Source organism: Falco peregrinus, chromosome 4, assembly GCF_023634155.1.
Source record: "Falco peregrinus isolate bFalPer1 chromosome 4, bFalPer1.pri, whole genome shotgun sequence".
Lineage (NCBI taxonomy): Eukaryota > Metazoa > Chordata > Aves > Falconiformes > Falconidae > Falco > Falco peregrinus.
In genome coordinates, this window is record NC_073724.1 from 55,382,402 (window position 1) to 55,407,351 (window position 24,950).

Consider the following 24,950-nt stretch of genomic DNA (forward strand, 5'->3'; position numbering starts at 1 on the left):
AGCAACTGGTGTATTAATTTCTGTTCAGAGTGAATTGTTGGTATTTGAAGTAGCCTGTATTTTGAAAGCCTAGACTGCCAGCATTTATAACCTGGTTGTAACTGCTAATGTGTAACAAATGATTGTGAGAAATACTTTCTTAATTTTAAATAAGTAGAAGTTCTTTTAATGCCTTAAAAATCAAAAGGAAATGGTGAGCTGATCACTAATACATGGGAGCATTCAAGGAGAATATGAGTCACCAAATGCAAGAATATTTAGATTTTTTTAACAATTGATTGTGTGTTTATTGCATAAATATTTAATAGGCTTATCCAAATACAGCCAATAGTGTTTTGGAAGCATGTCCCATTCTCAGCTGCTTCTGTCAGTTATTGAGCCATCCATGCACTCCTCTGCATTCGTATCATTTATATACTAGCACTGAACTTACCAGGAGTTGTTATATTCACATTGTGATTTTGCTATATTGTAAAACAATTATGATTTGTTAACGTGCTGGTGTAAATACTGAGCTGTGAAGTTCAAGAAAGTCAGGCTAGTACTGGTTGGTTGTCCACCAAGGCCAGTGCTCACTTTGAGTCTGTTAATCTTAACTCTGGAAAGTCTTCTTAGTTGAGTGGGCTTTCTTTTTAACTCTGGAAATGTTTGGGGTCTTTTGCCAACATCTGTTGGCAGCTGGATTTTGGCCCAGAAAATATGTATCTCTTTTTTTGTTTGGGAGGGAAAAGGAAAAATGGATAATATTGTGGGGGCTGGCGAGGAAGGAGCAGCAATTGCATGTCTACCACTCTCCAGACCTGTTTATGTCCCCTCTAGCTATTAATTTCTGCTTCTGAGCTCAAAAAATGCCCAAAACCCTTGATAAAAATGATTTTGTGAAATTCCATATTCACAGTCTGTCACTTGTTCCTCTCTCAGATTTGCTCATGTGATGCGACCTTTCCGCTAGCACCAGTGGCTGTGGAAGTCATTAACTAACTTAACTGTGTTCTATTTAGCTGTGTTTGTTTCATTGGGGGCTGCCTACCCCAGATTTTGCAGGACAGTCAACATCCTCATTGCCACTCGTGGCAATTCCAGTATCATGCAAGAAGATTATGTACCCTGCAGAACTTCACCAGAGACTGTGTATGAGACAGGTTTCTCTCTGTCTTGACTGTAGGAATGAAGTGTGTGCTTTAAGGCTTGGAGCTAGAAAGCAAAATGGACTAAGGTTGGGTGTTTTTTTTAACAATTAACAAGTTTTGTTCTTTCTTCCTCCGTGATGCTGTGCCTCAATAGTTCCTGATTTTTTACAAAAGGGCATATGCTGTGAGGAGGTCAGGGATCAGGTCAACAAAGCATAGAAATGCTCCTCTGCTTCTGCCTGGTGAGTCAGCTTTTGAAAGTTTCTGCTTTTATCTTTATAGTATTTTTATCTCCTCACTTGCAAGGAAATATCTGATGACAGCACCTGCTGTCGTGGGAATTATTGTATTTTTATGGAAGAAATGTTTTGACTTTAATGTAAGCAGAGCCCAGTAGTTTCATTTATTAGTATTTACAATAACTAGTACTTAAAAGATAGAAACAGAGCTGATGGTATGATGGCCTGCTCCATGTGCATGCTGATAAAGTCTCCGATGTCGTGGCAGGTGTTAGGTAAGGTGCTTTGGCCCAGACCTGACAACGTTTCACCTGAAAATTAAGGTACTATTAGAAAGAGAGCTGGTTGCTTTTCTCCCTCTTGCTGCTTCCAAATGTCTCATGTGAGTACTAGACCTACAAACTGTATCTCATTCACAGTCCCTGAGGAATGATACTAGGGTATGTTTACAGAGAAGCTTCTAAGGAGATATGAAAGTGCAAATATGTTGGAAAGGTCACGTCTTTTAAGTTGCTTAAATTGTTTATGTTTCATTTCCATGTGTGCAGTATTTTATTTCTCTAGAGAACTAATAGAAATTCTCTTATTTAAATCCAGGAAAGTTATCTCCCTTGAAAACAGCACTGAATCACTGATCAAGCTAGTTTTGTATAACTCAATAACATATTTATGTCATACCATTTGGTAGCACAACTTGGAATTAAACTAGAAACCTTACAATTGAGGTAGTAAGAGCCTTCATTTGAAGGCTGTTTCTTACTGCTGTTCTGTGTTTACCTCTAAGTCCTCGGGCAAGTGTGATGAAAGATGACAGCCAGAAGAAACAGTAGAAGAATTCCCCAATATTCCCAACTTGGTGTGCATTTAGTCACAAAAACCTTTTCTTCCTTTTACATCTCATCTCTGACTCATAGTGCCACAGAGCATTTTAGCATATTCTCCAGCTAATGGAGCAGCAGATTTAGCAGCTGAAACCCCAGGGACTAGAGAGAAGGGAACGTAGCTGTGTTAAGACACATAACATTTCTGAGAAACCTACCTGCTGCTTATGTTGGGTATTTACCAACACAGCATTTCTGAGTGGAGAGCAGGGCATGCTTCTTCTAGCCCTGCAAATGTCCTTGCAGCACTGTGCTTTCTTGCTCGCTGTGTTCCCAAGTTCACTGTCCTCCACTGCATGGTAGCCTGGCTTCAAAAAGAGAAAAAGAGAGGTGCAAGGGATAACTTCTGGCGAGTCCTAGCCCACTGGCTCTCAGTTCATGCTCCTCTCCCACTTCCAGGTACATGTGGTCCTTACCAGCACATTATGTTAAAGCTGCCTCATGGGAATAGGTATTATGTACACGCATGTGTATGTATGGAGTCTCGTGAATATATGAAACACCGTTTTCTCTTCCTTCAGCAAAACATGTAAGCGGTGGTGGCTGGAGTTGCTGTTGGTTAACCTTTGCTGTTGGCAGGTCCCTCTGGGATTAGCACAGAGTCTGTAGGTGGCGCGTGGGAACCCCAGCACTCAGCGTCCCCCCGATTTCCCCTTTGCACTTTACACCTTGCTGGCAGAGAGTCTGATGCATGTCCAGGGGTGTTCAGTGGGCTCTGCCACGCTTTAGGGCAGCAGCGCGGCCAGGCAGACTCTGGTTCCCTGCCTTGGAGCAGCCTCACAGCTGGGTCTTGCCCTGGCCTGGTCTCAGCAGCTGGGTTTGGGCTGGCCATGGGCTGCAGTGATGCGGGGAGGTGTAGGGACCTGCCGTGGAGATTGATACAGCCACTGTGTGAAGGGAGAGAGGTGTAAACGCTTGAAGAAACCACAGAAGAGTGAGAACAGCCTGCGGAGGTGATGAAGAATGCTGATCCCAGCGGTAAAACTGAGCGTGTTGACTCGGGCAAACCTGAAGGACTGTGTGCTGATAAGAGCGCACAACAACTCATCAGTAGAAGACCCTGCGCCTCACTGAGAGGAGCATGGCATGAAGGGTACAGCACATCACACCTGCCATTTCTTTCCCTGGCAGCTTGCCATGACAGAGATAATGCTCATGCAGGTGGCTGTTCTAGGCAGAGGTACCTTCCAAATGAGGAAATGCAAACAGGGAACAGCAGCCCTGCCTGGCACATACCAAGGTGCACGTGGGCAGGATTCGTAAGCAACGGATCGCTTCATAATGACAGTGGACTCCTAAAATGTGTAAAAGCTCTATCCAAAACCCACTTTGTTGCCAGGGAGGTACCTGTAAGCAAGAGGTTTGACAAACTGATAGCCAGAGTCCCTCGTTCTCCCTGTTGCACAAGAGATCCTGGACAGACCTCTTGAGCACAGATTCTCGTGCTTGTGGGTTTGTGGGTGTCTGTGACTGAATGAAAGCTGTGAGAGAGCGACTGTGAGTGGGTAAAATCAGCCTGCATGGAGACTGGGTGCGATAAAATCATCTTGGCCTTAGATTTAGTGAGCGCTTGGATTTAGTTTTGTTCTATTAATGTCTTGTCAAAGATGATGCTATCGCATTTCTCCAAGCTCAATCTGCCTAAGCTTACCTGTGGCTTCTTTTCATTGCCCCTGGTCCTTGCTAAGCAGAATACTGTGCAGGATATACATTACATCATGCAACTGTGATGCTTCAGGACTCTAATCGTGATGTAGGATAATGACCTTTGGGAGCTTTAAGAGGGCAAATATACATAAATTAGTAGTCACAATGTTTACCCAGTGTAGGCTGAATCTCTGGGACTCTCAGTTTTTCATAACCTACAAACCATCAGCAAGCAGCATCCCATTTCCAATTACTACATCGGTGATCAGCATAAACCAGCAAAAACTAATATGAAAATGTAATGCTCTTAGCTGGGACTCATAGGAACAAAGCATAATGATTTGCTGTGTCCTTCACAGCATACTCTGTGCTGTGCTGCCAGGAAGAAATGTACAGGTCTTTAAATAAAAGTAAATAATAGATAATGTCTCAGATGATAGTCTTATAAATGAGTGCCTGTCTTGGTTTATGGCTTGAAATTGAATTTCTTGCACTCTACTCACTGCAACTAATTGCTGTGTAGAAAAGGTTTGTGCCTCACACCCAGCTTGTCTCAAAGTAATTTATTTCCATGGTTAATTTTTGAATAATTATTTGTTCCTGTAATACAGTCCTGTAGATTTTTTATGTCATCTTTCAGTACTGTTCAGTGAGAACCTCAGCTTTATTCCTGTATATGCATGAAATGGTGGGGAAACAAATTATATTTCTCACTGTGATTGACTCCTATGGAGCTACTTGCCTATGTACCAGCTTGAGGCCCTAAATATTTGTTGCAGTCAAAGTCTATTTAGATTTGCAATTCCTGAACTTAATTTTGTTGCAATTTTAGAAAACATGACTCATCTGAAATTAATATCCGCAGTCTACCCGGTCATAAATGTTAGTGCAAAATAAGAATGAAATGTTGGCATTAAGTGTTGTGATTAGCTTTAAAATTATAATTATTTTCTTCTTTTTATAACTTACATTATTTTTTTTACTTGTTTTCTGGTTATTAAGACTATGGAGATTACATTGAAGTCTCTTCCTCAGCCATAATTCCAAAGTATTTAATTGCTTTTTGTTTTATAGCTGAGATTCTCACTAATTCCTGTGACTGCAATAGATAGGGCGTGAAAGAATATGAGATAACTGCAGGATTTCTGGCAAAGACCACAACAGTTAAATGCATATGACATTGAGAAAACTCTGATGAACAAAAATAGGTAGCACAATGAAAAGTGAGAAGCTTTATTCTATTTTATCCAAACTGTATTACAAGAAGGGCATGAGGAAAGACTGAGGAAACAACAGACCTCTTAGTCTAACCTCAATACCTGGAAAAATTATTGAGACTATCATACTGGGCGTTATTGAAAGGCATGCAGAGGACAAGGCAATAATCAGTTTACTGGCAGCTCATTCACTGTTACACACTGATCCCTGTTTTTCACTTCCACCCGCTGACAAACTAAATACTGAACACACAACCTGTTTTTGCCTTTGTTATGAAATTATGTTGGGTTTAGTCCAATAAATTAGCTCTGTGTATCTAGTAAAATTGATCAGATGATAGTGCTATCTCCCCAAGTTTCAGCTATTGAATTGATAAAGGAGTGAGATTAAAACCTCCCCACTTTTCAAATTAAAAAGTTGAGGATATTCTTAGCAAACAGAGAAACTGAAGCTGATAATCTACTGCAATATCAGAGCATGGTTATTCCTTGGTGTGCATCCTGCTTTGGTTTTGTCCAGTCTTTGTTTCTGTGTTAAAGTGAAAGGCCCATCATCAGCAAGGTTGGATGGAGCTGCAGTGTTGGGTCCTAGAGGGTCAGGACATATCACGTGACTTTGTGTATACTGCGCAAGGTCACACAAAGTAGACAGAAAGGGTTGCCATGGCCTTTGTGGCTTCTGGTTTTTCCTGACCTGGGTATTAGATGTTTTGATTACTCTCAGATAATTCAATCAAATGTATCTCACTGTTGGAAAAAGCTTTCTTTTATTTAAAAAAAAAAATTGTTTATTTTTAGTTTTGGCTCTTAATTTCATCCTTCTGTATCTTGCAAAACATCAGTTTCATTCTTTCTAAGTACTTCTAATTTTTCTAAAAAGTTATTCTGGCTTAGTAAATTTTAGCCACGTGAAGAACATTGAATTCTTTTAATATCTCCTATGAACTACCCCTTCAGTGCTTTCCTCTTTTTCCCTTGTTGTATTGAAAACATTAGAAATCAATGCAGAGTAGTGTTAATCTCAATGCTATTAAAAGATTCAGGTATAGCACAGACCTTGAAGTCTTACTGTGGCAAAAAAATACTGGGTTTTTTTCTGAACTTTTGTTGTCTGGGGTTCCATACATCACAGTTCTTGTCCTCCAGAGAAAAACGTTGTGTGTCATGCCAGGGGAACTCAATAATAAAAGGTGAGTGAGGATGAAATGGCTCCTGCCAAGATGCGTAGTTAAGAGTCTCCAATTTTCTTCTGTACAGAGAAGAAAAATTATTTGCTATAATTTAAAAGCAACTTTTGTGGTTCTGTCTGATTGGTAATATTTGGTTTATTCTTGACTGACATTACCATAGTCCTAATTTAATAACTGAGCATTAATTCTGTGCCAGTTAAAGACAAGACTTTTCTTCAGCTCAAAGCAAGCAATATTGCATTCATGGCCAGTTATCTTCAGATCTGCTCCATAAAGCCATCCATCATAAATAACAGTGTGAGATAAGCTGAGCATCTTTCTCCTGTCAGGCAACAGGCAAAAATACGAGGAAGTGTACATGAGTGCTATAAATCCTGACAATACACACCCTAAGAAGCTGCTGGGCAGCAGTATGGCCACAGGGACGAGCAGGCAGAGCTGGCAGCCAGACTTGACCACAGACCCTGATGGCTACAGCAGCTACGCAGGAAGCAAGGCCCTGAGCTGGCAAGGTTTGAACACCCCATTTGGGTTTTCTAGGTACCACCCCCCCCAGGACTGTAGGATATTCTCAACAAAAGTACATCTCACCTACCACCTGGTCAAAATTGGGATGTTGTGCCCTCAGAGGTAGAGCAACAATAATACAGCCTTGCTGCAAGGTACTCACCTGGGAAGGGAGGGATTTCTTGTTCTCAAGCCTGTTTTCTGTTAGTCCATGATGGTCTCATCTAAAAACGCAGAAATGGATCTATATCACCATACTGAGGCCTAAGTTTCAAATACAGAAACTGGATTTTTGCCTTAGACACCTATATGAGGTAAATGTTTTTGATAGCAAGAAGCTCTATAGTCAAGCAGATAAAAGCGTGGAAAGAGGCAATGCTATGAAAATGGAGATAAGTAAGTGTGGGCTGAAGGCAAGGAGAAAGCAGAACATTCTTTGCTCTTGAGCCTGTAATTGAAGAACTCGCTGGGGTTTTTTTCTATGTTGAGATATGTGTTTAATGCAGGAATTATGGCCAAGGGCTTTCAAGAGCTGTGTTATGCAAGAAATCAGATTAGCTGGGAGATGATCAGAAAGTCTCCACTGCCACTAAAATAGTGTAGCCTTAAAGCAGGTTTAAAGTTAGACTCTTAAACAGTATCATCCAGTAAAATTTGGTGGAGCTGTGTCATTTTACAGCCATAAGCATATCTACTTTTTAGGTCTGACTTTGCAGTAATATACAGAAAACAATTTAGTAGGCTTTTGTAACAAGAAAGATGTTTTTTTCATCAGAAGTTGCCTTCTCCTCACACATTTTCACCTTCTCTTCCCCTGAGAAATAAGACATACTACTGCAGCAAATAATTCTTGCTTTGCCCCTGGGTCCTTTGCGATACCCAGCCCTACACAAAGCAAATTGTCAGGATGGCCAGAATAGCTGCACCTGCATCCAGCTAAACAGGAACCGAGTCACTGATTTGTAGTGGAAAGAGAAGAAAAATGCTGTGCCTGGGGAGAACATCCTACTGTGCCCTGTGTGGGTATGCGCTACAACACAAGCAAGCTATCAGGCTGTAACAAGGCTTTACCTTTGGCCAGATTCTACTGTCCATGCTGTTTCTCCTTCCTCCAGAGGTCAGACCACACTGCTCCTCCCCCACACGCCTCGGGACTATTTAACTACTTAGCAGGAAGGAGCTACAGCTGCACATCATCCATGTCAATCAACCCACTGCCTTGGGGCAAGGCCACAGCTGCATATTGTCAATGTTAATTAACCCACTGCCTGCATCCCTCTACAAGTATCTAGATACAGGATAGGTAAGTGCTATCCCCAGGGCAGTCTCTGACTCACCTTTATTCCACACCTGCAAAGGGCCTATAGGAGAAGCTGACAGTTAAATAGGGAAAAATGGATCACAGCTGTGGATTCTTCTGGAGGTCATCTTTCCTGCTAACAGATTTGCTGGAAGTAGGTACTACTCAAAATCAAAGAATCTGGCAGTGTAGATCTCAATGCTACTACATAGTTGGCTGTTACTAATGGCAAATATCATGGAAAAAAATATCCTGCAAAGAGGTGGACTGACATTGGTCTATTTAGGTTTTTCATCTTACAGGACCAAAAGAAGGGGCCTGGAAACCATGGGAAAAGATGGTGTTAAATTCTTCCAAGTTCCTTTGGTCATAAATCCTGGGAAGTGATATCCAGTGGCATCCAGTGTTGCATCATGAAGAACTGTAAGGAAGCTGCAAGGAGAACAAAAACATAGGAAACAGCCAAAAAAACCCCCCATTGAGTCATGACTAAGAATCTGCCATGCAAATCCATAAGGATTTGTAGAGGTGGATGGGACCCTGAACCTTGAAAAAGAGAGTGGAAATGTCTTATGACCCAGATTTTTGAACCTTCCACTGGGAGATATAACTGGTCTCTGACATCTAGATCTCTAATATTAACCTAAATAATTTTAAAACTTGATTATATGATGTATGTGTAAATAAAGTTATGACCTGCAATATCACGTCATGTCAAGGGTTGTCTGTTGTTTCCATATATGAGTGATCAGAACTGAAGATATATCTGGCTGATGGGGCAGAAGTACAAAGCTTCTCTTATTTTGGGGCTCTTACTTGAATATAAAGCCTTTTACATGTATAAAAGTCAATGTAATATTTGAAAATGCTCGCAGATGTTAAAAATTGAATACTTCATAGCAAGGAAACCTTTCAACATTTTATTAGTTCATGTAGAAAATAGATTTTCCTTGGGTAATACTAAGACCAGCTAAATATGAAAACCTGCCTAGAAGAAGAATATCTCTCAAGTATAAAAATCTTCCAATATAAGATAAATATGAGTTAAACAAAATTTGATATGGCAGAGGGAGCATCCAGGTCCAGTGAGGATTTAAGAGTAGAGAATAATGAAAATTTTCACTGTTGCTTCAAATATGTAATAACCAGAAAAGCATCTTGGTTCTTGGGGTTTCAAATGGATACCGTGCAAAATAATGAAAGTAAGCGTTTAAATTGCTTGGTCCATTGCAGGCATTGTGTCCCTGATCTCCCTGGCTGTCCTGTCCTATGAACGCTACAGCACTCTCACCCTGTGCAACAAGCGCAGCGCTGACTACCGCAAGGCTTTGCTGGCAGTTGGTGGTTCGTGGATTTATTCCCTGGTCTGGACTGTTCCACCTCTGATCGGCTGGAGCAGTTACGGGGTAGAAGGTGCGGGCACAAGCTGTTCGGTACGTTGGTCCTCGGAGTCAGCTGAGTCCACATCCTATATCATCTGTCTCTTCATATTCTGCTTGGTTATCCCTGTGATGGTCATGATGTACTGCTACGGCCGCCTCCTGTACGCTGTTAAACAGGTAAGCAGCTACGTGCTATTGATAGTGCAAACTGCTCTGAGGCACATGTTGTATTTCTCTTCTGTCAAATTTGGAAGTACTGACGGATGATAGAGAGCAAAACAACAAAGCAAAATGAAACTAAAAAGACCACAAAAGGCCTCAAGGAAGGGGCAGGAGGACTTCACCAATCTTTTTCATTCTCCTGAATGAAAGTGCCAGTCAGAGCAACCAGATAACATCCATGTAGATACTGATTTTGCAGTTTGGAAATACTGTGTTCTAGGAAAACCAGCATATCTGGGTGAAGGTTGCATTTGTAATGAAGCCAACACACACCTGTCTATAAATAAGACATCTGTGCAAACATTTTTTCTTGGTTCTTCCTGGATGGTGACATATTGCTTCTCAGTCTGTGCAGACCTAACTCTACAGTAATGCAGTTCCACTGCAATTTGCAGTTATCCCAAGGATCAGCTTCTCCTTGTAATTCTAGGCCACATTTAAAACTACTACTGCTGCTGCTACAATGATGCTCCCCTGACTGGTAAGGGGTACTGCATCCAAAATGAATGTTCCAAAAGACACTGCCAAGGGTGTGGTATTGTGAAGTTTGGATACTCTTAGGACAGTAGCAAAATGGTTTAATGATGGATAATGCGAAAGGAATGAGTGTATAGGTGTTCTCTAAGAAGCAGTTCTCTAAAATATTCAGATGAATTAACTAAAGGTGTTAAATTAACAAAGGGAAAAAAGGCAGTAAATCCCTGAGTAGAGACTTTCATACAGAATTAAAATGGACGTAGTTTACTTTTGATTAGTCATAAAGAATTAAGGTTGTGTGTTTCACATGATTTGTCAAAACTTTCAGAACATTTGAAGCCCAAGTGGGAAATCTTTTCCCGCTTGAGTACTGAGTGGGTCAGTAAAATCCTTTGATGAGTCACACATTAGTACTCCTCTTAATGCTATGCAGTAGTAATACAGAAAAAAATTTCCTTTGATTATAAACCATTAAAGTGAAATTGCAGATCATATCTGGTCCCTGGGCAGCAGTATTCTTTGCCATCACCTTGAAGAAAGGAGCAGGATCTTGGAACATGTGCTACTAATAATATGCAGAAGAAACAACTTAAACTTTTGTCTCTTCTTTCCTTCAGCCCTCACTGCTCTTCCTGACAACAGCCATCACCCACAACACACAAATACTTGTATGGCTGAAGTTTCTTTAGCATGTGCTTTAGCTTCCAGTTCTACATGTAGGTGTGGTTTTTTATTCAACTTTTTTTTTTTTTAATTCAGTTAGATTAAAAGTAATCTCACTGATCTGCTTGATGGGTCTCAAGAAGTTGTGGCAAATATGCTGAAGGAACAAATTATTATAGAAAAGATATGTGCAATCTGTAGCCATTTTGTATTTAGACATAAAGACTGGGTCGACTAGGGGGAAAACTAGGTTGATTGATTTGATTTACTGCCCAGAGGAAAAAATGGGAGAAGGAATAGCATTTTCCACAGTTGTCTCTCCTCCATCCTCTGTATGCCTTCCAGAGTGATTAGGAAGCTTCTGGGGTGCTGAGGTTAGAGGTTCCTGGGAAATTACTTTGTAAACGGTGAAAATGAAAAAAAGCTGAACCTTGCCTTGCATGACCTGTTGGAGGACAGGTCTGAGGAAACAAAGACTTGTTAAATGCAAAGGAACTGCAGTGAGGATTAAATCATATCTCCTCTCTAAAGTTGTTATGACCAAGGGTCACAACAGCTGCCTGAGCATTTCTGAAGTCTTGGAATAGCTAAACCTTAATTTTTTACACAAAACATCTAATGCTTGCCAGGTGTTTGTTAAATATTTCCTTGATAAGTTGTATTTCAGCAAAAAGAAATCAGAAAAATCATCAGTCCTCAACTTTCTGTGATGTATCAGAAACTGTTTCCAGTACTATAATCCTGAAATCTTGCACTTCATAAATTTCCTGTGACGTATATACATAAATTTCCAAAGAATGTATCATGACACGGTTGCTGAAACACAGACTGTTTTCCCTTTGATCTGAGGTCCTGTAGCTATTCTGCAATAAACAGGTTTAATTATGAAATGCTAAAGTACGTAATGTTTCAAACTGAAGGAAGAGATGAGAAATACACAAATAAAAATACAGTAGCTCTTACATAAAACTACAAAAAGCAGGTAGGGTAATAAAAAAAAAGTTAAGAGAGGTTGCTACATCCACTGTAATGCTGTTAATTTCTCATGTGGGCAAAAAATTATCTTGCAATGTTCTGGCCTCATAGATTAAAGTCCTTCTGTGACCCTCTATGTAATGCATTAGAAGAAATGTGGGAGCATTGCAAACACAGTAAGTGCATCATCCCAGCTTCAGCTGCTTGGTAACATTTCTAAAATATGCATTTCATATTTTGGAAGACATATAGAAGTTTTTATGTTAGAGCATTGTAGCGTTAATGGTATTGCAACCTGAGATCAAGAGTGCAGGAGTTATGCCATTATTAATAGCGCAATGTAAATTAATTGAGGTGAAAGAAATATATTAAAAGATCTGAGATAGTTAATGCAAGAATTGGCACACTGCCTGCATTTTCCCTTTGCAGGGACAGTAATTATAGGTCTGCCTCTCTCTTTTTCTACTCTAAATTTACTCAGGTGCTGTAGCATTCTGTCACTCAAGGCATTAGTAGATCCAACGAGATCATCTGCAATCCGTGTAATAGTGAAAGACGCAAGGATTGCAGTAATACAGGTTTTATAAAAGACAATCTTTTCAAGGAGTTACAGGCCGATAGCATCCTGGTATGAATAATGTTAACAGCAAATGCCATTAAACAGTATTACAACGTGGCTGCACTATTATCTCAGAGCTCTTGCCATTTATCAAGCTCAAAGGCCCTTAGGAATTGCTCAAGTTATTTTCTTTAAAGGTATGGGGTTTTTTCCAGAATGGCTTTATTATCTGGAGAGTTGAGTGTGGTTCTGCAGATAGTCTTTGCTGCCATCCTTGTGCACCTCGCTCAGAGGAGGAAAATACTAACTCTGGATAGTGAGAGCATTTCAGAGATGCTAAGCAAAATAATGCTCAAAACAGAGAGCTGAAGAAAACAACTATGGTTTCAGAAGCTGTTAGGGAACTTGACAGTGCATCTGATTTTAAGACATAGAGAAACACAAATATTTTATTAGACTTTTCTTCCCCCTGAGTCCATATTTTCACTCATGCTGATCTCGTTTCCTATGTTTGAAACCTGTTCTTCTATTTCTGCAGATGCAGAAATTCAGGTTTTTGTTTAAGTTTTCCTGTAGAGGTGATGTGCCTGATACTTGTAAGTAGACAGGGGCAAAGTTTTCTCCCTCAAAAAATAGACACATACATTTTATTGATGCACATTCTAAAGAACAAGGGAAAGAAAGTGAGAATGGTTTATTTCTCCTAGTGCAGTTAGGTTTTGGGGTTTTTTTCCTAGTTTTTGGCTTATGATGCTTCTCTGTGACTCTATCATTGCATTCCCTCTGGAAAAATGTTCCTTATAAAGTCAGTGTCAGTTGTTTACACTTTGAAAAGTGAGCTCCCAAACGTGGAATTATAGAGATTAGCATTGTGATCACTGTAGTGCAGAAGGCACAATATGATTAAAATCCTCCACTGAGGGGCCCAGCGAACTCATATGAACCAGCCTAATGAAAATTAGTAAAAATTTTAAAAGAGATCTCTTCAGTCTGCATCTCCCATTTGCACACAGAAATCCTCCCCAAGGACAATAAAGGTCCCAGAATGTTGTTTCAAGAAAAGTTTTCAGATTGATTTTGTGGAGACACTCATCTTGGCTCAGCTCATTGCCAGTCTCCTTTCATCAAAAGCTGTGCCTGAACAAAGCTCAGCAACTATGTATGAAATGTAGCTGGGACATGGAAAACGATAAAAAAGACTGTAAGCAGAGCACAACAACTTAAACACGTAGTGTAATACACATCTGACCGTGCAATTCTTGCTCAGTGCCACAAATAGTGTGTTAAAAGTGGGCAAAGGGCCGGCCAGTGGTCACACTGTCTCGTATGGACTAGATGGACTTGTGACCCCTGACCTGATAGTACTACTTTGTAGGATTTTTTCTTTTCACGTGAGCACAGTGAGGAAAAATAAGAGATGAAGAACATTTATTACACCCTTTCACATCATCACCCCAGTTCTACTTTTACTTTGTTTTTTGACAAAAAAAAAAAAAAAAAAAAAAGTTCAAGGCAGATTCTAAGACTAGCCCATATGAGGCAGAAGTTGGCCTTACCAGTATGCCTCGTGCTCCACCCTTTGGTCCACCTCATAAACTGCTAGTTTAACTGGTAACCAAAATGTGGGTTCAGGTAATGGAATTACCTGACTATTTCCCTTTAGAGCAACTTTTGTTGTTTCTTCTGAAAAGTGCCACATGATTTCTGACTTCCATGTGTCACAGGAGAACCAGATCACCTTTTTTTATCCCATCCCCTAACCTTCCTGAGTCTTGTCACCTTGTAGGGGAATGGAAGCAGTAAAGGTTGCACTCTAGAGCTGCCTGGTCCTTTCTTACTTCTCTTCCAGACCTCAGAGGACCAAAATTAGTGGAGGTAAAAGGCTTCTGTCTCTTATTTAAGAAGTAATGCCCCAAAGAGTGAAACTGAGACTCAATTACCCGAAGAAACTAATTTTGAATTCTGCATGGTGAGATTTTGACTCTAGTATATTTTTTAAAGCGCTGGATATCAACAACAGTGGTGGTTTCAAAATCTCCTGTGCCCACAAAGAAAGTCTGAGAGAAAAAGGAAAGAGTAGATTTTTATGACTTCTGATTCCTTAATACTTTTTTATGTCTGTACTATTTTGTACAGTTAAAAGTATCTGTAAAAGCAATTATTGCATCATTGTTCATCAAAGTAGTCAGGAAAGCATTATAAAGTAGAAGGAACGCTTCTGTGACTGTTTCCAGTTCTCCAGCTCATTTGGAAATGATTGTAGGAAGACAAAACATTAGGGCAGAATGCTCAGCGATTTAAACTGAAATTAACATAATACAAAGAGTAGGATGGAAAAGTAATAATTTTTCCATCATCCCTTCATATGCTTCATATGTCTATTTATAGAGAAACTTGATTTTCAGAAACTTTATTTTTGATAGCACTGAAGTTATGACTTATGTTGAGAAAACCAATAAAGCAATTATGTACCATTAACTCTTATCTTCTAAAAGCCCTAAATAAAAACAGATTTGTAGTCATAGGCCTTATTTTAGAAGCAAAGCTCAAAATCTTTCCAGTTATTTAATGAAACAAAGAAGTCTTGTGAAATGTAATTCAGGTGCAGATGATGTAGACTTGATCCTTTGGTTCCTGTAGCTCATCCCGTTCAAATGTGATTAAGTACATTTGGGATTTGACTTAATTCCAAGTATTCTTGACCCTTAACTACATCAATGCTCAGTCAGACAGCTATACTCATTAGACAGCCATATCTCATTATTTTTTACTCTGTGTTCATAAATTTTATTTCTTGCATTTGGGTCTTCATGTATACTTTCTGCCCTAGCTTCTGGTGGTATAGAGGAAGAATGATAAATAACTTTGCCTTTCCTTTTTCAACCTTGCCATAAAGATATAATGATTACATATAAATCACAAGCAAAAAGAGATTTAATTTGCATATGAATAGATAGATGTCATATCGTCATGAGGATATTGGAACTTCATTGAAATAAGTCTCAAGTTAGGCTGAGAGAATTGGAATAAAACTTAGCAAAACGTAAAGAAAAGGGTCTGCTGGATTATCAAAATTTATAAAATAATTTAATCATATAGCCTATAGCTGGCTTCATCAACAAAAGCATCAAAACCAGTATTTCCAGATTTTCTGTACAGCCTTCAACTGGCACACAGCACTCAATATTCAACATCTGACTAGGAAGTTGTTTGACCTTTGCAAAATTCTGCACGTACAAGCTATTGCACAGCTAAACAAATCTGGCAACAGGGCATTTTTTAGATTCTGTGATGACAGGAACATCCTGTTATACCAACACTCAGGACATGCATTTTTATTGTTTGGTCTGGGATTTCGGTATAAGAATGAGCTTTAAATTATGAGAGCAATTGACATTCCTATACAATAGTATTTTTTCTCTGAGTTTCTAAATAATTTCTCAGGTTGGAAGGCAAAGCAGCTGAGGAGTGCAGAGAAGCACTGAAATCCATTAGGTTGCACATAGTATGTATCAGTGATCAGTTCTTTGAAGATCTGGTTATCCTCAAGTCTTCTTGGCTTCTGCCATGAAGAAATTTCTCAGAGTCCTGTAGGTGAGGTGATATCTAGGACAGCTATTTTGAAAATTATTAAAAAAAAGTCATAGAATACTTGAGAAAAAAAGGCAAAAAATCATTGCTCTTGCCTTTTCTTGAGGAGCTAATTAATTCTGTTGATTATGTAATTTGTTTAGAATCAGGTCACTATCTGTAAATCATCTTACATAAATATAAACATCTTTGCATATCAACTCTTCCTGTTTAAATTTTTTTCTGATCTTTCTGTAACCACTGCCATCTTTTGTAGACCATGAGTCCCATTGCTTCCTTTTTCTCTTTTACCCTGATGCCATTTTTTGCATACATAGATCTTATTTCTGTCAGTGGAGAGATTTTCACAGAATTTTTCCTTTGATGGCTTGAAAATGCTATGAATGTACATAGATCTTCCAGTGCTTCATACAGCTGATCCTACAATTCCTATTCTACAGAAGGAAAGCATGTGGTATTGAGAATTTGACTCTGAGAATTCAAGGCATTTTTAGCATCTATCTAGCTTAATTTTATTCTTTTTTCTACATTCCGTCTTTAGACAATAGAGAAAGAAAGTCACATCCAAGGAGGTTACTCTCAAAACAGGCAACTTTTATCAGCCAGGGACATGTAAGATGAGTCCCACTAAAAGAAGCAAATTGTGTAATAACAAAACAAGGAGACTCTTTGACCTTGAAAAGAGGATACAGTGTATTAGTCATTTATTTTTTTAAAAATAGTACATGTTTTCAGTGATTTTCAAAACAATGGTATGGTAGTTAAGTGATTATGCCATTATGTTGTTGTTACTTTGTGTCAGGTCGTAATATAAAATACAAGCAATACATAACTTTTGAAACAAAATCCATAGCATTTTGACATTGGATTTTGGCATTCATTGGATGAGGATTTTATGAATACTGGTTTTCACTTTCATAAAGAACAATTCTTAGATGTTAGCATTTCACATTTCAGACAGTTCTATTGTTACATTTCTGTTCAAGTATATTATAATGAAGCAAGCACTGAATATTCCTGTTAGCTGATTTTTTTTAATTTTTTTTTTTTAATGGAAAGCCTGATGGAATAAAAAGTTGCTTTGATTAGCTCAGAGAAAGATTTACTAGCATGCTTAATTTTTAAAGACCTACCTTATTCTTGTATTCTTTCATAACTCTTAGGGCTTGCCCAGCAGGTGAACAGATTGCTATGTAGCTATCATGAAGACACTATTAATATAACATTGACTTTTGGGGTTCACTGCTTTCAACTGTAAAAAGATTTCAGTTTTGCTCGCTACATTAACACCAGCTTTTATTGAAAGAGTCTGTCTCAAGGGCATAAAATTCAGTGTTTTCTGTACCAATGAAGAAAAATGTGAAACCCAGAGAAATAAAGGAGACAGCTAACATTTTTTCCTTGTGTGTAACTGTGAGGCTTGTAAGTTCACTGTCTCAGCTTTTCAGAGAGTAAAAGTACGGTGAGTCAATCCAATGTAAAATACCTTTCAAAGTGTCTAGTGAGTTCAGCTGCTGTCAGATCTTGCATAGACACATTGAACACACAGGTAACAGGTATGTTCACTTGGGGCCGTCCCCTGTATTTCTAGTTAAAAAGTGTCAACTGACTGTTGAAGCACATGTGACAAGATTAGTCTTCATTTCTTGAGGTCTGAGCATGCTGGAAGGGGAACAGGCGTGAGCAAAGATTATGATCTTCTTTCCCCTGTGCTTGCATAAGCATAAATCATTAGCTAATTGTTTGTATTTTGCAGAGAAACAGTGATACAATGTTGGCATAAATCAGGCACTGTACAAATTCATTGTAAATCAAGTTAATGGCTGGTCAGAAAATAGGATTTCATTGGGTTTGCCATTTTTCATTCTTTAGATAAACTAGGAAGGAAATAAGCCTGTCACAATCTTTAATAACAGGCTAATAGAAATTTAAGATCTGATGTGTTAATCCCTGGAGTCATTATGTCCATAAAGAACAGGCTGCAGCCTCACAACTCTTTCGGTTTACAGCAAATGGTGTACAGCAGGACTAAGCACTCACTTTGTCTCAGTTCAGGTGGTAGTTTAGTAAAGTTTTTTCCTGATAGGTAAAAGCATAAGATGTTTTGTTTTGCTCCCCAGTTATAAAACTGGAAAGGTTAAATGCAGGGTAAAGAATGTGGGGGTTTTTGTACTTATATTTCAGCATGGAGGACTGAGCCACACTTACTCACCCGTAGTTTAACTCCATTTAAGAGACTAACTTGTGACCTCAGGCACAATCCCTGGCAGAAGACTTGGAGCAAAATAAATTGTCCTACATGTAGCACTGCAGCATTGTCCCCCAGAGTAACACTTCTGAGGGTGTACCTGCAAAGGAACACTGCTGTGCAGTGAAGAAAGAACAAATATGCACTGCCCAAGAGCTTCCCTCGCTGGCGACTGTCATGCGCTTGGTATCACATTAACCGTGCCATGTGTGAGAGTCCTTATGCCGGTCCCCAGTCAGTGCACTCTGGGTGTGTGTGTGCCAAAGCAGAGGGCTATCACTGCATGTAAACCATAATGTATATAGGGAAGCCTTCAGTCACAATCGAAAATGCAGTTCTGCTTTTTCCTGGTGGAGCAAAGACGGTTAACAAGGATGTTTGCTCTGACTTTTCCCACCCTTATTCCACCTCCATGTTAGTCCCGTGTTACTTACAACTACAGGGTTTGCCCACAGACATTTGTAGTAGCTATTACCATTCATTGGTTCCTTGATTTTACCCCTCTTCCACTGCTGAAAATCCTGAGAGCTCAAGATACATTGCCTGAGGCAGTATATGTTGGCAGTAACAGAGGGAAAGAATTTTACCTGAGAACTTAGTCATGTAGTGAAGAACAATGGCATGCCAGTTTGACATGACAAATCGACATGGTACAGCGATATGAAATGGATGTGAATGATGATTATACACTTACAGAATGAAAAGCAAAAGCACCTAAAAGAAGAAAGGTGAATATGTAAAGTTTTGATCAAACATTTTTTCAAAATTCTAATCCATTATTTCATTAGTTTCTAATACTACCAGCTAGGTAGGATTTTTTTGCTAACTCGAATAACTTTCACAACTGCATAGGAACCTATGCATAAAGACAGATTCAAGGTTTATGGCTGGAGGAATGCAACTGAACTGTCAGGCTTTTTTAATCTTCATAATAAAATCTATTAAACTATATAAAGTTATGAGATTGATCATTCTTTTCGGCCACAATTAAAAGAAGGTAAAATTTAGATTCCCTGGCTACTTGGCACTAAAGCTGTTTCATCCACAAACAAAAGGTGAAAAAGGCCAGTTCATCTCTGTCTTACATCTCCAATGTTTTCTGATCCTATAGCTTCAGCTTAACCTGACTAAAGCTAAGGTGGCCTAACCTGTCCATAATAGATACTTATTTTGTTCAACTACTACTCATATTCTTATATTTTTATCACCTACCATCCGGGTTTTTTTGTGGTGAACATTATACCCTGCTAAGACTTAAACTTAAATGGTACGTGCACGCTTCTTCTATGAAACCTACCTTTATTTTCAGTGGAGGCAAACCCAGGTGTAATAGAAATATAACAGATTAAATGAGAATAAGTACAAAATTTTGGTAGTGATGTGAGGTTATGTTGTCTTCACAGTTTATACTTCAATACTTAACATTTATGTGAAGTGGGCAGGTCGCTCTTTCAGATCATACACACTCTAGAAGCTGAACAAGTTTCTTTTTGTACTTGTGTGGGCTCCATATGCAGGAGCATGCATGCAGGTAGCCAAGGAAGGTTCCTGACTGTGTAGAAATGTGTCAACATTGCCCTGAATAAAATAGCTCTGTGAGGTAACTAGGCACCAAAAGCCCAGGCATTTTAGATCTCTGTAAGGCATATTGTCAAGGAACAAGAGAAGCCAGGGAAACTTGGGTACCACCAGAAATGTCTCAATTTGCGTGTTCCCACAGGATGTTTTCATTTTTGTGAATCAGTTTCCCAGCACAAAAATGTCACACTAGGAATAATTTTGACCTTAACTGATCTGTAATTTGGCTCTTTTCAAATGAAACACTTCTGTTGTTGCAGAGCAGCCAGCTTATAAAATGCCAAGAGGGTTTCTGTGGTTCTACCTAAACCTTTTTCCACCTTCTCCTTCTTCACCACCTTGTTCAGTATGCATGACATGATACAGTAATAAATGTGCAGCTCTCACATTCATGTAATAGTTCATGGCCCTTGGGGATTAACAAAGGTAGAGGTGCAAATACTGGTATTCAGCTTTCTGAGATCAGTATGACAAAGTGTTGGAAAGTCACACTAATTTTGATGTTCTAATTATGCATTCTGTTATGTTCATACAGTCAATCCAAATCAGTATTGTTACAGTGTGGTTTATTTTGGGTTTTTTTGGTCTAGACTTTTTTCCTTTGTTATTGAAATAAACAGCCAGGGTATTTTACGGAATTCTTCCCTTTTACTAAATCATCACTGCTTTGCACACTACTTGGCTCTGTCTCGTGGTGAGTCAGTAGAAATTAGCTTCTGTGTTCTGTAGTAGATTAAAACTGCAGTCATACTTGAATTTACAAGTATCTTACTATGCATCTGGCTCTTAGTTATTTCAGCGGGCCTGATGGTAAAGTGAGGGCCACTGTGACAAGTGAAAAATGATGGCAGAAATACCACCAATAATATTTTAAACACAGAGACTTATATTTCAGGCAGCATTTTGTTATTCTGAGTCAATGAAAATTAATTGGAAATACTCTGAGTGCCTTTAATTACTAGCCTTGATAGAATGTAATCCTACAGGACTCAATACCTTGTGTAACTCAGTTGGATTATACACTGAGGCAATCAGCTGGCTGAAATTTTTTGTTTGTTTGTTTTTGCACATATGGCAAGGGGATAAGGTGGGAAGTGGAGTGGGAGGAACGGAGTGGTGCCACTGCCTTGACAGCAGCAAAGCCTCCAAGCAGCTTGTGCGGGTCGGGCAGCTGCACCTGGGCAGGTCTGGGGCGAACACACTGTGCCCCGACAGAGAGCCGCTTCCAGCAGGATGAGAACCACCCTCAGAAATACCTAGAGTAGAGGCTTTTTTTTTTTTTTTAATTAGGTACTAACATATGGCTCTTCAAAACATTTGGTCCTGCTGAAAGAAAAAAAATACTGTTCAGGCACTTTCCAGTTTGCACCTGATACTTGTTTTACTGGGAGCCTCCTTTGCTGAAGGAGAATCTGTCCGAACCTTCCCAAGAGAAATAATACCAGTCTATCCCACCACACACAGAGTTTTACATCTCTTATCAGGTATGTGTTTCATCTGAATTTCTCTTCCCTAGTAATGTGGTTGTCAGATGAACTCTTCAGCTGTTTAATCGTAAGATCTTCATAACTCAATATCCCTCTGGACATGAGGATATGAGAGAAAAAAATGTGATTGTATCTTTTTAACAGCCCAGGTTTCCTTCAGAGAAATAGGCATAAGGTTTATTACTCTATTTCTCAAGTTATTTTTAAGAAAATTGTGCCTAATCTGTTGACGCTTTAACTTTTCTGTTTCATACAGTTTTCATTGTAACTGGACCACTGTCCCCTTTGTGGCCTTAATTCATTCTTCCTTGTTATTAAAGATATAAAGCTGAAAAGAATGAACATTCACTGTTAGTTTTTAAGATTTAGAGGTCTGAGGCTTCATTTTCCTGTTTGTTAAGCATCAAAACGTCTGCACTGTATGCATCTTAAAACAACAGTCTCTAGACTTGAGGTAGAGTCATCTGAGTTTACAGTGAATGGGTGATTATTTGACTTTTAGCAGTACAACTGACCTGCTAAACTGCTAGCTTAATCACAGCTGAGTATGTGCTGGGGCTGCCTTTGGGGTCTATTCCAGGCCTGAAGTATTGAAGTGTGGTAATCTAAATCCAAATGGGAGATCTCTCTGCTAAGAAGCTTCTCAGCTAATAAAAGGCACATAAGGTGTTTACTAAGGGAATCTGTAATACTGGACTGTTTTGTTTCTAGTCACATAGGAGGCAGAAGAGGCACAATATTGCAGTGTTTGAGAAAGCCGTAACATCCATTTTATCTGGTAATGTAACACTTTGCCTAAAACTGCCCCAAACATGTGGAAAGAGAAATTTCCATTTAGCTGAGATCTTGTCACTTATATCTGGCCTATTAAAGATGAGATATAAACAAAGTGTGAATAAAAACAAGTTATAGCATATATAAAACCAAATTATATTTCAGCAGAGAAGTAGAAGAAAAATAAATCCATAAAAATTCTGAGCATAAATTAAAAAGAAAAAAATTAGGCAAACAATTCTGTGATGGAGGTTTCCCTACCTAGCAAACACTGAAGTATATGCATTTTTTTATTCCTATTAGTAATCCCTTTGAAAACGCTTAAAGGTTGGTTATGTCTATAAAACACTGCATACAAGCCATTGGCTTGCACAGAAAATAGAATGAGCGCTGCCACTAGTTTCTGATAGCAGCTATTGTCAGTGAAACACCAGTAGCACTCTGCTCTCGTGCCTTTGGTAGGAGCTGAGCCTTTAAAAACACTTATCACTGGGGAAGTTTAGTAATTCACCTGGGTATTGCTTTCTAGTTTCTCTATTGGCATAGCTTGAAAGCGCTCACTAAAAGCCTTTAAAGGCCTTACCTGATACTTTTCTCTCTCGCTTGCTGAGCAAGGTCAGTTTATCAGTTCAGTTTAAATGTCAAGCTGAAAGAACTGACTTTCACATCGTTTCAGCCTGGCCTTTCTGCATCAGTCTTTGAGCTCTTTATGAAGAAAATTTGTAACTGTGGTTAGCAATCTGGCCTTGGCCTTTTATTAATTGCACACTACTCTTGGGAGCCTTTTCTTTCTGCATGTTTTCTTTCACTATTCAGCAGTGAAAAAGCTCTTCTACTCTGCTACTGCTTCTGCATTCCAGGATGGTCAAGGCTTAGTAGGTGTTACTCATGTCAGCCTGGCACATTTTGGATTTTCTTGATATAAAACTAAATGGATTTGCTTTGAGCTCCATTGCTTGCTGAGTAAGTTCAGGTTGTTAATTCAGTCTAAATGTCAAGTTAAAAGAAATACAATTCCAGCCTGCTGAATCATCTTGTTAACTCAGTATTCTTTTTAGTTTGACCTTTCCTTAGGGAGGTGCAGGTATTGCTCGATTAGTTTCAGTCTTTCCAGAAGAATGGTGGAATTTTATAAGACTACGTCATCCTTTTCCCTCTGAAGTGATAAAATTCATACTGAACCAGCTTTATACTGGCTCTGACTATATCCATCCCTACTTAGACTATATCCATCCCTACTTACTCATTGAACTCTGAAGGATTCTTCTGTCATAAAACTCAGAAATGAAAGTGTTGCTCAAAAGTGAGCTGAATTTGCAATATCTGTATTTAACAAAGACTGACTTGAAGGGGCTTGGGCTAATTAGTGAATCATTGCTAGAGTAGCTTGTATCTTGGTACTAACTGTCCCAGACATGTGTTGGGCCCCTTGAAATTGGAATTAGAAGGAAAACTAGAGAATTATTTAAAATACCTGTGTCACTTTTCCTGGGTGTAAATATCAAAACCAACATATCTAATGCAGAATTAGCTGTAGAAGAATGTTACAGTAGTGCCAACCTCTTCTTTGGAAGATAAAGGACATTTTTTGCAACTGGGAGTTGTACCAATTTGCAGACTGAGAAAGTGAAACAAGGATCTGACCAGTTGCCATGTGCAGGGATGCAGAACCTCCATCCCCAGTGTGACATTCCCAGTAGTTCTGTTACACCTTTAGCAGATGTGAAAACAAACAGTTATTTTAGCGAACATCCATGGAGACCATCAGATGGGAAATGAGTGCAGTTGATCATGAAAACAAGGAACAGTGGCCAACAACGGTTGTCTGAAGCAAGAAACCTGGGAACAAGGGAAGTAGCTTTGGCAACGGTGTTACAGATTAAGGGTGGGGTGGGCAACACCAGCAGTGGTACTGCTGGGAGGAGAAGAACCAAGTTGGCAAAGCCTACAAGGGCAGTAGGTGCTAACAGCACCTGAGGGGCAATTATTTGTGGAAAAGTAACTGTAGCATATATCATACATCATACATACACGTACATATACGATGAAGGGCTCTCTGTTACCACTCTTCAAAGAGATCGTGAAGTTAGTGTGAGTAATTTCATGGAAAAATTCAGTTTTCTGTTAAGGAAACTCAAAAGAATAAGTAAGAGATTAGAAAGTACAAGGAAAGGGATTGAGAGAAACATCCACAGTGTTATATCATTGTATAAACTTGAATATTGCAAAGAATTCTTGTCATCTATTTGAGAAGGATATAGAAGAAACGAAAAAGGCAGAAGAAAGGGTAACAAGTGCAATCAGAGCTACAGAAGTAGCTTTAAAGGAGAGATTAAAGTGAGAGAAACATCCTTAGAAACCAGTGTTCAAAAATTATCATTTCAGTTGTGGTGCTACATTTCAGAGTAGTTCCATGTTTTGACCCTGTCCTTCATTTTGGTGCTTGTGACACAGTTGTACACATAAAGAGGAAACACACACAAAAAAAGGTTGAATCATAGCAATTAACTAGTGTTTATAATTGGCTGTATTTGTGATTCTAAACATAATCACTTCTTTTCACTTAAATTGCCTTCAGTTTCAGAAAACTAACCTGTAAAGGAAAATGAAGCTCCAAAAGTCCTGTTTCTTTAAGATGGGTTTTCTACATTGTTTTTGTTGTTGTTTTGTTTGCTTATTGTTCATATCACGCTCACACATTTGGTTTATTTTAGGAATCTTATTTACAGTTTACAAGAATTCAACTCCAGAAAGGATTCTTAGATTATCTAGTCTTCCAACCTGTGGCCAAAATGCTTCTCCGAGTTCCTCCACATTCAAACTGATACATGTTTGACAAAGCACAAATTCGTCATCCTGAAGTGCATCCATACTTGATGTAAG

At 39.0% G+C, this 24,950-nt stretch overlaps 1 protein-coding gene across 1 annotated transcript in view; it reads left to right on the forward strand.

Moving 5' to 3' along the window:
* The window catches only part of LOC101910783 (pinopsin-like), a 92,487-nt gene that overhangs the window by 20,149 nt on the left and 47,388 nt on the right, over nucleotides 1-24,950 (forward strand). Inside the window, exon 3 of the mRNA XM_055802962.1 lies at nucleotides 9,345-9,670. Coding sequence (XP_055658937.1) covers nucleotides 9,345-9,670 — 326 coding nt within the window. The remainder of the gene's footprint in view (nucleotides 1-9,344; nucleotides 9,671-24,950) is intronic.